Source organism: Halichoerus grypus, chromosome 6 (genome assembly GCF_964656455.1).
Source record: "Halichoerus grypus chromosome 6, mHalGry1.hap1.1, whole genome shotgun sequence".
Taxonomy (NCBI): Eukaryota; Metazoa; Chordata; class Mammalia; order Carnivora; family Phocidae; genus Halichoerus; species Halichoerus grypus.
Window position 1 is genome coordinate 53,238,266 of NC_135717.1, and position 13,028 is coordinate 53,251,293.

The 13,028-nt window shown below is 46.6% G+C and overlaps 1 protein-coding gene across 12 annotated transcripts in view; it reads right to left on the bottom strand.

Moving 5' to 3' along the window:
- FRMD4A (FERM domain containing 4A) overlaps positions 1-13,028 on the bottom strand; it is a 596,094-nt gene that overhangs the window by 117,874 nt on the left and 465,192 nt on the right. For all 12 annotated transcript variants that reach the window (XM_036114111.2, XM_036114096.2, XM_036114077.2 and 9 more), the window contains one exon: positions 6,906-6,990. In XM_036114111.2, coding sequence (XP_035970004.2) covers positions 6,906-6,990 — 85 coding nt within the window. The remainder of the gene's footprint in view (positions 1-6,905; positions 6,991-13,028) is intronic.

Sequence of the window (13,028 nt, forward strand, 5' to 3'; positions counted from 1 at the left end):
GCAAGTCTCCTATATGAAAGACAGAGACCAAACTAGGAAATACACAGGCAGGAAAAAAAAAAGAACCGAAAGGAAACAGAAAGGACACAGAACGTGCATAATTAATACTGAAACAATAAAAGAATGTTAAATTTAAAGGCAGTAACAGGATAAGAGACAATACAATGTATACATGTAACGCAAAGGTTAAAAAGCCAATAGAGATTAAACATCATATTGATGAAATCTTCCAGGAAGTAGAATAAAAAGAGGGAGATGGAAAATAGGAGATACAAGGTATCAAAGCAGGAGGCTGTGCCCAGCATCTAATTAACAGGAGTTCCATAGGGAGAGCACAGAGAAAACAGAGGAGACATCATCAAAGAAATAGTACAGAAAAATCTCCCAGAGCTGAAGAAGAATACCAATCTCCAGCCTAAAAGTCCCCAATGAATACACAACCTAGCGGATTTACAAAGACCCATTTCAGGGCGCCTGGGTGGCTCAGTTGGTTAAGCGACTGCCTTCGGCTCAGGTCATGAGCCTGGAGTCCCAGGATCGAGTCCCGCATCGGGCTCCTTGCTCAGCAGGGAGTCTGCTTCTCCCTCTGACCCTCCCCCCTCTCATGCTCTCTCTCTATCTCATTCTCTCTCAAATAAATAAATAAAATATTAAAAAAAAAAAAAGACCCATCTCAAGGCATAGCGCCCTAAAATTTCAGATGAAGAGGAATAAAGAGGAAATCCTAAAAGATACCATGGGTGGTGGCAGGAGAGGGGGAGAGGGTCCACATACAATGTACAGCACAGCAAACTTCTCTGGAGCAAACTCTAAAGCAACACCTTTGATATTCTGAGAGATGTCTTCATTCGGTATTTCCATATCTACTCAAACTATCGATCAGATATAAAGGTAGCAGAAAGACTTTTTCAGATATGCAAGGACCCTAACACTGCACTTCCCATATGCACTTTCCCTGGATTTATTGGGAGGATGCTCTCCAGTGAAACAACGGCATAAAACAAAACACAGGGAGACTCGGGATCCAGGAAACAGAGGACACACTCCAGAGCTGGGTGAGGGACTGACGGGATGGGGAGGGGGGTCCGGTGCTGAGGGCTGCGGACGAGGCCAGGTCCAGACTGGAGTGAGAGGATGGACGGTGGCTACAGGGAGGTCCGAGGACAAACTACAAAGGAGGCAACAATAAAAACCAAACCAAAGAGAGGAATGGATGAATTACTCGATGCATTTGGAAATTGACGTGCGCATTCATTTGGGAGTCTGTAGGAGGTCTTGGGAAAAAAAATGATGGGCCCATAGAAACTAAACAAGTAACAGCAAGGCAATTATTACCTTTAGGTAAAACGAGGGGTTGTCTAAAATGGGAATCACAACCAGAGGATGCTGCTTGGATTAGTCATACTAATGTAATGCTGTCGGCTGTGGGCTTTTACCCAGAATTGGGCTTACCACCATTTTGGGAAAATGGGAAACAGGAAAGTGTGGGTGATTGTATTGGAGACCTTAATCTTCACCCATCTCAGTTGGAATTCAATAAATCTAAAATGGATATATTCAAGGAATAATGCCTTGTGCCAACTTATTTGGATATAGAGAGGCAAAACCCAGAAGAAACAGCTAAAATTGTTGAAGGTGGTGGGACTTGGGGGTGGGCTTTTTTTTCATAATAAGCCTCTTAGAACCATCTGACTTTATTTTATTTTTTTAAATATTTTATTTATTTTACAGAGAAAGAATGAGAGAGAGAGAGAGAGAGAGAGAGAGAGCCCATGGGGGGGGAGGGTCAGAGGGAGAAGCAGATTCCCCGCCAAGCAGGGAGCCTGATGCGGGACTCAATCCAGGGACTCCAGGATCATGACCTGAGCCGAAGGCAGTCACTTAACCAACTGAGCCACCCAGGCGCCCCAAACCATCTGACTTTAAACTGCATCACATATTACTGTGATAAAAGTATTAATTAATTTGGGGCGCCTGGGCTCAGTCAGGTTAAGCAACCAACTTGGTTTTGGCTCAGGTCAGGATCTCAGGGTCATGAGATCAAGCCCCATGTTGGGCTCTGTGCTAAGCATGGAGCCTGCTTGGGATTCTCTTTCTCCCTCTCCCTCTGCCCCTCACCTCACCCGCTCCCCTGCTCGTGCACTGTCTCCTTCTCTCTGAAAAAAAAAAAAAAGTATTAATGCTTTAAAAAGTGAATGAAACAGCGCTTGGAGGAAGCAGGAACAAAGAGCTCATTTATCTGAACAATTCAGATTCTGGTACACTGCAGGGATCGTTCCCGGAGAAACAGGGAGGGAGCTGATATATGAATCCTGCGCTGGGTAAACGGAAGCCCCCGTCTACCAGCATCATGTCCAGGTTGTGTGTCTAGCACTGCCCTCTGGGCTCCTCCAGGCCCCCGAAGTGCTGGGGGGTGGTGTGGGTGGCACACAGAAACCCTCTGCCGAGACGAACAACTTGGGTCTGGATCCAAGTGAGCTGTATGTCCACAGCAGGAGCCCATAATGTCCCTGGCACAGGGTTAACCAACGACATTCATGCTTCATCTTGCTTCATCTTCCTACGAAGGGTGTGGGTCGGGTCCTTTAAAGATGTATTCATATATTTAGAGAGAGAGAGAGAGCACGCATGCCAGTGAGTTGGGGGTGAGGGGGGGCAGAACGAGAGCATCTCAAGCAGACTGAGCACAGAGCTGGATGCAGGGCTCGATCTCACAACCCTGAGATCATGACCTGAGCCGAAACCAAGAGTCGGATGCTTAACCGAGTGCGCCCCCAGGCGCCCTGGGTCGGGTCCTTTAATGTCCTTGTTCAACCAGAGGAAAATTAAGCTTGGAGACATCAAAGAAGGCATCCACATTGACTGCATGGACGATGAAGCAGAGCTACGACAGGAACCCAGGTGTGCGGGACTCCAAACAGGGCCGCATTGCCTGTTCAACCACTTCCGGTCCTTGGTCCTTGAGGAAGTCCCTTAACCTCTCTGACCCCAGTTTCTTTCTTGGTAAAGCTAACGATTCTGGCCCTACTTCCCTGTTCGGCTCAAATAAGAAAATATATGTGACAATTTTAAAGAAGCTTAAAGTGCCAATGCATGCAAATGCAAATATTATTTTTGATGACAGGAGGGAGACAGGCGGTCTTGTGACCCTACTTGGTCTCCTACATAAACTTCAGGGAAGCCAGCTCTAGTGCGGATCCTGAGAAGAGCCAGCTGGGGTTTGGAAGCCAGACAGCAGCTGGGTCAGCAGGCAGGCTGATGTGGCAGGCCACCTCCCCCTGGAGGACCTGTAATATTAAATTCTGAGGATTTCTTCTCCTTCTTCATTTTCTATGAATCCCAGAGTCTTCTGCGAGCACGGTGTTCAGAAACACCGCAGCCTTCAGCTCCGGGTAAGCATTTGTGACTGGAATGAATTGAACAACTTTGAGTGAAAAACTGTTTCTCTCCTTTTCCCCGGCGTCTGGACAAGCACGATTTGGGGCCACCTTTTACTTGGTTGAGCTGATTTCATCAGTTCGGGAACTGGAATTTCCAGACATTTACTGCCCCAGTATGCCCCCTGGTGGACAGTCTCGCGTTTTATTCCCTAACTTTCTCAATGTGCCTTCACATTCTTAAACAAAAACCCTCAGAGACTCTTGCAATCTGCAAGCTGGTCTTATTTCCACGCTAGAATGAGAAAACGCGTTTAGAGAGAGGAAGGAATTTGCAAGTTCCTGGAACTGCATTTGGTGTCTTTTTCCCCCATTCAGCAAAAACCCAAAATACTGCAGTCTGAGCGGTCTGGGTTTGAGCCCAGTTTAAGTCCTGGCTCAGCAACTGTCACCAAGTGAGGTCCTTTCACAGAATTGAATTTGATCCCTACCAGGCCTTCTATTATTGTGGACATTTGCATTTGGAGGGACTATTCTGTGCAATGAACGTGCTGAAGAACTTGCAGAAGAAAAACTGATGGCTGATGTACCAATCCAACTCGTGCGTGTGTTTTAATGTTTGGTGGGTTTGTGGCAATCCCCTAAAATAGGGTTTAGTTAAACTTGAAAATATAGGCCGTGGGATCTCTTCAGACTTCTTCCTCAGCCACTGACCACTTTACCACGAGTGTGCTTAGCTTTGAAGTCCTCTGTGGCTGCAGGGGCATTCTCCATTCTGGGGGAGAGCCTGCCCTCTGGAGCTCAGAGCAGCGCCGTGGCTGAGCTCGGGGACCTGGAGTCGGGTTGCCAGCTTCAGCCCCCACTGACATTGCCATTCAGTAGATCTGCGACCTCAGGCGAATCTCCTAACTTCCCTGTGCCTCATCTTCCTCCCAGGGGAAACAGGGATAAAAAGTAATATTCACCTCTAAGTGTGGGGAAGATTCAGCCACACAACTTACAGAAAGCACTCAGCACCTAGCGTGCCATAGGGGGATAGGCTGTGCTTCTCTGTGGCTGTTAATGAGCTGACCTGAGGTGTTGCCCTGAAGCTTGCAGTCATGACACACAAGGGAAAGAGTGTGGGTGTTTCTTTCAAATACCTTCTCCCGTGCTATTGCTTTTGTTGCACATATGAGTGAAACCATATGCTAATTGTCTGTCTCTGCTTGATTTATTTCACTTAGCATAATCCCCTCCAGTCCCATCCATGTTGATGTAAATGGTGGGTATTCATCCTTTCTGATGGCTGAGTAATATTCCATTGTGTATATGAACCACATCTTCTTTATCCATTCGTCTGTTGAAGGGCATCTCGGCTCTTTCCACAGTTTGGCTATTGTGGACATTGCTGCTATGAACATTGGGGTGCATGTGCCCCTTCTTTTCACTACATCTGTGTCTTTGGGGTAAATACCTAGTAGTGAAATTGCTGGGTGTTATATGCAACTAGTGAATCACTGAACACTACAGCAAAAACTAATGATGTACTATACAGCGGCTAACGGAACATAATAAAACAAACAAATACCTTCTCCCAGTAGAGAAGCTCAGCCCCGGTGGTGTCTGCAAGCCCCTCTCCCCAGGCAGGGGCTGTGTGCTGGAAACGTATGTGGGCGTTTTGGGTTGGCCAATAAAAGGAAACACTGCAAGCAGATGGGCGAACTGGATGCAGTGCAAGGGACTGTCCCACTCAACTGAGAATTGTCCCTGAACAGACATGTCTCTAAAGAAGATGTACAAATGGCCAATGAGCATATGAAAAGATGCTCGGCAACACTAATCATTAGGGAAATGCAAATCAAAATCACAATGAGATACTGCCCAACACCCATTAGGATAGCTATTATTAAAAAAAAAAAACAACCCACAAAATAACAAGTGTTGGAGAGGATGTTGAGAAATTGGAACCTTTACTCACTGTTGGTGGGAATATTATGTGGTGCAGTCCCTGTGGAAAACAATACGGCAGCTCCCCAAAGAATTAAATATACAATTACCATATTTTTGGGTATATACCCAAAAAAACTGGAAGCAGGGAGTTGAAGAGATATTTACAGATACATGTTCATAGGGGCATTATTCACAATAGCCAAAAGGTGCAAGAAACCCAAGTTTTCATTGATAGATGAATGGATGAAAAAATGCGGTCTCTATATACAATGGAATATTATTCAGTCTTAGGAAGGGAATTCTGACACACACTACAACGTGGATGAACCCTGAGGTCATAATGCTAAGTGAACTATGCCAGTCACAAAAGGACGAACACTATAGGATCCACTGATATGAAGTCCCTAGGATAGTCTAATTCATAGAGACAGAAAGTAGGATGGTGGTGGCCAGGGGCTGGGGGTGGGTAGAATGGGGAGTTAGTGTTTAGTGGGTACAGAGTTCCAGTTTTGCAGAGGAAAAGAGTTCTGGAGATGGATGGAGGTACGAACACTGTGAATGCACTTAAAATCACTGAACTGGACACTTACCAGTAATTATAATGATAAATTTTATGTGTATTTTAGTATAATTAAAAAATTTTGCCCACCTAAAGTGTCAATAGCATCCCTTTGAGAGATATTGCTAGAATATCTAAAAATAGTCAGATAATGCATGCATTTGGTTATAAGAAGTCCACTTACCCTTTGCATACAACACCCAGAGCTCATTCTATTACATGCCCTCCTTAATGCCCATCACAGTTACCCCATCCCCCCACCCCCCTCCCCTCCAGCAACCCTCAGTTTGTTCCCTAGAGTTAAGAGTCTCTTATGGTTTGTCTCCATCTCTGTTTTCATTAAATTCTACCCCTGAAACTAATAATACACTATATGTTAACTAAATTGAATTTAAATAAAAAATTAAAATAAATTAATTAAAAAGAAAGAACTATACAAACTATAGAACCTAATTAAGGGACATAAAAACAACTTACTAAATGGAGAAACATTTCATACTTATGAATGGGAAGAGTTAATGTTTGAAAGTTATATATTCTCCCTCCTCCTCCAAATTTCTCTCCATCATTCGATACAATTCCAATTAAGTTTTTTTGTGTGTGTGTTTGTTTTTGTTTGTTTGTTTGGCCACATATGACAATGTATTTCTAACATTTACCTGGAAGAATAAACCAAACAGACTTCTGCAAAAAAAAAAAAAAGTCCACTCATCCTTAGGAGACCTATCTGCATGGACTAGTGCATCTGCCCTCCCTGTCCATGTATCCTCTTTGTCTCAGCTGCCAGGGGAACGGGACCCCTAAAATCAGGCAAAGGCGCACTTCCAAGGAGCCAAAACTTAGTGATGGGATCAGGAGGAGTCCTGTAGTTAAATGGGTAGTATTGCTTCAGGACGTTCTCATTTATTTATAGCAATCCACTTATAAATTACGTTTACTAATCAACAGAATCACATTGGGGCAACAACTTGGGATTTCTGGCTTCAAATGATACTTTTGGCTTTCAGTGGAAAACTGAACAGGAGGAAAGTTCTTACCTTGTAGATACAGGACTTAGCATTCAGAAAGAAGAGCTCGATGGTAGCATTGTCCTTCAGGTATGAGATGCTTTCTATATAGAACCTGAAAGAGAAAAACTGCTAATGAGCCATAGAAGCAGCAACTGATCAAGCTGAAAATCAGCTGTTTTCTGAGCTACAGGATTTGACATGAGGACCAGAACTTCCCATCCTAAATGAAAAAGAAAAAGGTATCATCAGTTGTTTTCATATGGTTCCTTTTTGAAAGAAAGCAGAGTTTTTCAAGCCCCTTTCTAGCACATGAGGACTGCCATGCTTGACAACCTTGCCCAGAGCCAGGGAGCTGGGACTCCCACCATAGGGGGTTAAACTCAACCATCTCCTTTCTTTTTCTTGAGCCGCTTTCCAATTTTTAAATAACATTATTGGATTTTCATACATCGCTTTTTTTTGGTCCTAATCACTGTTGAGTTGGATTTCTTGAAGATAATTTTTTCTGCTCAATTGAAAAAGGAGGCCCTATTTCTCTTTAAAACGGTTATGACGTTATCTTCCCAAAGGTGGTGAGGTGCGATTTGACTTCTGCGAATCCAGAGAGCTGTGGTAAGTGCTCTTAACGCTGTGGTATTAATGCATATTAAGCCAAATGAGAATTGGATTTTTATCCAGATGGAGCTTATAGATTTCTTTCATGATGAGACATGCTGAAATTATTTACGTTTACATTTAATTCACCCTTTTATGCATCGACTTTGGCGTTTATTAAATCACGTAATCAGATTAGGCACTTGTACTTGTCTAGGGACCAGCCGCGTGCAGGGAGGGGGTGATGGAAGGCAGAACCTTGCCAGGGAATAGGCCCTGAGTGGGGCCACCGGATACCTGCCTCCTGGAAACTGGGGCTACCCAGAGGTGGCAGTGGCAGGTGTAACGGGAAGATAAGGGCTAGGTCCTTCTAGAACAGCGTTACAGTATGATGGAAAGAATCCTGGGGAGGAAGTCAAGAGACCAGCGATCTGGTCCCAGCTCTGTATGATTTAGGGCAAATCACTTCATCTCTCTGGGCTTCTGTTTTCCAGACTGTAAAAGAAGACCGCGGGACCCGGTCAGTGGTTCTCCACCTAAGAAGTCTACGGCTGTAAAATATTGGAAACTCATTTGGATGAAGACAACAATAACAGCAACAAAAACAACAAACCAACATTGCATGAGGCTAATAAAACACACCCCTAGGCAAGGACAAGCCCACAGACCACCAGTTTGCAACCTCTTGTCCGCAGACGGATGTTTTCTGTCATTTTTTCCAGTGTGGGTGTGCAGAGGCTGCTGTGATTAATATCATACAGATTCGTTTAAACTTGTGAGTGAATCCAGAGTAACTTCAGATACTAGCAGATATTTTCAATCAACAGGTATTAATACAATTTCCCCCCCAGGTGAGAGTCTACAAAATGTTTGGAAATTACAGTATGGCGCTCATTCTTGCAAAGCTTGGGAATGAGTAGGATCCTTGGTGGACCTCTGCCACCTGGTCTCTCCCTGCAAGAAAAAAAAAGAAGCACCTGCCTCTTGCTTTTTTGGAGCAGGTATTTTAGGTCATGGAGGCTCCATAAAGGGTCTACAGTGGTCCCAAAGGAACACCCGGGTGGCTCAGTTGGTTGAGCAACTGCTTTCGGCTCAGGTCATGATCCTGGAGTCCCAGGATCCAGTCCTGTATGCATCAGCGGGGATTCTGCTTCTCCCTCTGGCCCTCCCCGCTCTCATGCTCTCTCTCTCTCTCATTCTCTCTCTCAAAAAAAAAATCTTAAAAAAAAAAAAAAAAGAAATGCAGTAGTAAACTCTAGGTCTTATAAGACAAGCAGAATAAGTTAAACTGGATTTAATAAAAAAAAAAATCCACATTTGTTGTGAAGGATTTTTGACTGGGGGTAATCAGAATAGCAAAATCGGAAGGAAGGAAGGAAAGAAGGAAGGAGGGAAAGAAGGAAAAGGGAAGGAGGAAAGGGAGCGAGGGAGGCCGACTTGCAGGTGTGACCCATTATAGATGAATCTTGCTTCGTGCCTTTGTTCAAGCTATTGCTCTCCACACAGAAACCACCATCCTCCACACCCTAAACCACTCCTACTCCCTTCTGCCCTCACTCAGGAACACCATGTTTTCCTGGGCTCTGCTGATGGCCCCCAGGGAAGAGCTCTTCCCCCAGGCTCCTCCTCTGCTTTCCATGCTCCCCCAGGGTCTTGTACTTTTCTGCTCCCTAGGGCATCTTCTTTCTCGGCTGTGAATGGCCTCCTGGAGGGCGAGGCCAAATCCCATTCATTTTTGTTTATCTCCAGCACTGATACAGTGCCTGGCACACACGTGGACTTAGTAAGTGTCTGGGAGGGAAAGACTGTCAGCTTCCCTCCTCCCCGCGGGCTGCTGGGTGCTGCTCTCAGGAGGGACAGTGAGGGGGCAGCGAAGGCACTGCAGGAGGGGGAGGAGGTAAGTGACCTCCCACCCATGTCCCGAAATCCCCGGTCGGGGGGCTCATATTCCGCATCCGGGCCCTGCCCCCCTGCCCTTCACTCACTGTCAACGTGGAAAGTTGCACAAGCAAGCCACTGCTCCCCTCGAATCCTAAAGCCAGGACAACAGCCTAAGTTTGTGGAGTTTGACCTCAGTTCTGCAATAATCACTCTGAGTCTAAATCTGTTGGGTCCGAAATCATGTAATTTTCAAAGCAACACCTTGTGTCTTTCCTGCATTTGTTTCAATTCTTGAGAATTAAGGACTGAGAACATTCGCTACCCCTGCCATCCATTTTCTCCTCAATAGTATAAGAAGGAAACATAACACCCTTCCACCCCCAGCAACGGAAATTGGAAAGGACAGGGCAGGTTCTGTTCTCTGCGACAGTGTTCGTGTCCCCGGAGTTCCACGGGGTCTGGCTGGACACGAGGCAGGAAGGTAGAGAAAATAACCTATTCTGAGATGAGGAAAAATAAACCACCAACTCTTGACAGAAACTGGAAAGCAGTTTCCCGTTAACCTTTATCACCAAGAAGCAGCCTGGAAAACTTATGAGCTCCAGGCCTGTCATATTATTATTCTGTAACCCTGGATATTTAACTCATCCTGAACTTTCCATCCGCACTAGGGAACTTGTGAGTCAAAATGCCCAGAGAAAAACAGACCCCAGACATCTCAATCCACACACCGAGGCTCAGGGCAAGCTACGGGAGCACCAGGGAGCAGAAACTTCTGGGGAAGTGGGAAACATTGATGGTTTGGGTACAAAATCCGGATTTTTTTTTTTTTAAAACCAGTTCTGTTCTTTTTTATTTCATGAGAGCTCCTCGTTTTGCCAGTAGGTGGCGATGTTGCATTTCCTTAACTACCAGTGCGCAGGTGGGCGGGGGGAGCACTTCCTCAAAGACCTGGTTCACAAAGAAAATTCCGGGTCTCTGGGTAAAGCCGAGGAGCTGAATGCTTTCTTGTAGATTCACAGGGTCTGCAAGGGCAGTTCCAAGTCTGGCTCCATATTAACCATGGGTTTCTGGTGCTTTGACATCTGGGGCCTTGGTGGCTCTGGAGGGAAGGCCCCTCCCAGTGCTGACCAGTTCCTTAGAGGTGTGAGCTCGCCTTTCATATGCAGACCAGCCAATCAAGAGCTCACACACCCCTCCTGCTCCTCTGTGGGGCTCTCACCCTCCAGGTCACGACCCTCCTGCCCTCTCACCCCAGGGCCCGCGCCAGGGCCAGACAACTCTGGACAGCCCCGATGCCCCCAAGCCTGCTGAAATGATTCAAAGTAGCCAAGCCTAAACCTGATTACCCTGCCTCACCCATTCCTTCCTGCAGAAACCACAAAACAAAGGCTCTTCCCCACATTTCCCCCCACTCCCTCTGCCTCCTGACCAACGTCCCTGTCCCTGGGCAGCCCTGCCTGGTGTGGCGTAACCCCCTCCTCCTAGGAACTGTGAGCAGCAAGCTGTCTTTTCCATGGCCACCATCTCCTGATGTGTTGGGAGTACCTGAGTACCTGTCCCTGAGTACCTCTACCGGAGTAATAATAAAACTTACACTTTAAAACGGGCTCTTTGGGCACATTTAGCAGGACTGAATCTGATGGCTTTTTTTTTTTTTTTTTTTTTTGAGTCAAAGGGCCAACCTTTGCCCTAGGCCAAGGGCAAAGCTGGCTAAGTCTGTTCCCTGAAAACCATCAGCAATGTCACACCCAACCTGGCCCAGATGATACCGACCTGAGACATTGTATCTGACGCTCTGAAGCAGGAATAAATATGTGCTATGTTCCTACGTGTTTGGGCACATAAAATAATCAAGAGGCTCTGAGGCCTTGGGGAGTCTCGTCCCCTGTAACCCGCGGACGCCTCGGATGGCAGCAATCAGCCTTCCTCCTCTGAACCGCTCGCTCCTCCTCTTCCCTCCCACATCCACCCTGTGGCACTGGGGAATCACCGAATCTTTCCAGCAAGTGTTAATTAAATGGACCGCTGATTTCATTTTGTCACGAACACAAGGGTCACATTTGGAATGCTGACTTTTAGTAGCAAAAAGGAGCGACAGGAATGAAAAGGGTATTTGGTGCTGCTGTGAGTTTCTGGGGCCGAATATCTCTGATCTTTAGAATTTCACCAGCTCGAAAAAAATCTTCAGTGGGGCACCCAGTTGAGATCTAGCAAGTTCTGGTTAGCAGGCCCCTCATTTTAGGATCCCTGCCTTCATTGTTACTATGGTGACAGGAAAGAGCAACTGCTTATCTCAACCAGCCACGAAAGACCCCAACAGTCAGGCCATAAACTCGGCTATAAAATCCCCACTCCCGGAATAAAGCTTCCTGGGATCGTCTCTCTCCCTCTTTTTTTTCCCTAGTGCTCACTTCAGTTTACTGTTGGTGAACCTCAGTTTGAGGAGACAAATCTAATCTCTATTTATCTTCCTACAAACATTGGAGATGATCAGCGTTGCGGGGCCACTTGGCTGAGGACGACACGACTGAAGGACCAGCCCAGGAGTGGAGGGAACCATTCGGAGCACAAACGTGTTCCTACAGAAATACCCAGAGATTTCCTTGGGTGTGTAGGGAAATTTTTCCTATAATTTTTCTTGACCTATTTCTTAAGCTTGCCTGGTGAATACGGTCAGAGGGTCACTGTTCTCAGATTTGGGGAGCTTGTCTCGTAGTCCCAAGCGGTGGTCTGCAGATGGATGTGACCTTGCTCACACACTGATCGCTGGGCTGGTTGTAGAGTCGGTGTGTGTGTGTCTGTGTGTGTGTGTGTGTGTGTCTGTGTGTGTGTGTGTCTGTGTGTGTGTGTGTGCGTGTGTGTGTGTGTCTGTGTGTGTGTGTGCGTGTGTGTGTGTGTGTCTGTGTGTGTGTGTGTGTGTGTGTCTGTGTGTGTGTCTGTGTGTGTGTGTGTCTGTGTGTGTGTGTGTGTGTGTGTGTGCGTGTGTGTGTCGGGGGGGGTAAGGGAGCAGCAGGAGGTGAGGTAATCAGGTCAGACGGGACATGCAAAGCATAACCGCAGCGTGATAACGGGAAGCCAGGAACATTTTGAGGAGGGGAGCAGATGAGAATTCTGGAAAGCTACTCGGTGGTAACCTAGAGGAGAATGGAAGGAGCCCCAGCGAGGAGAGTGGTTCAGGAAGGGGGTGTTCATGGGGAGTCAGCAGTGGGTCTAAGACCTATTTAAGACACAGAAGTAACAGGAGTTGGTGAGTGAAGAAGGCAAGGAGGCAGGAGAGTCAAGGTTGACGCCCCAGTTTCTGGCTGGGTGTGTGGCGGGGCCAATCACAGAGATAAGGAGGTGCCACAGGAAGAGGAGGAAGTTTGGGGGGCAGAGAGATGAAGACGCCATTGATTCAGGCAGAGGGGGCAGAGAAGCGCCCGTGAAGTTTGGGGCCTAGAGACGGCCAGTGACCATGGCCGTGATGGGACAGCCACAAGCTGAGGAGCCGGTGGGATGGGGAGAAAGGAGACAAGGGCAGAACTCTCCTTCCGGATCTATGCTATGGACAGCGGTGGGAGCAAGGAGGCAGGAGCGGATGGAAGATACAGTCAGAGAGAGTATTTTCTTTTGTCAGGGTAGAAAAGTCATGGTTATGGGGGGAAGAATCCATGGAGAAGGGGTAGCGTAAGA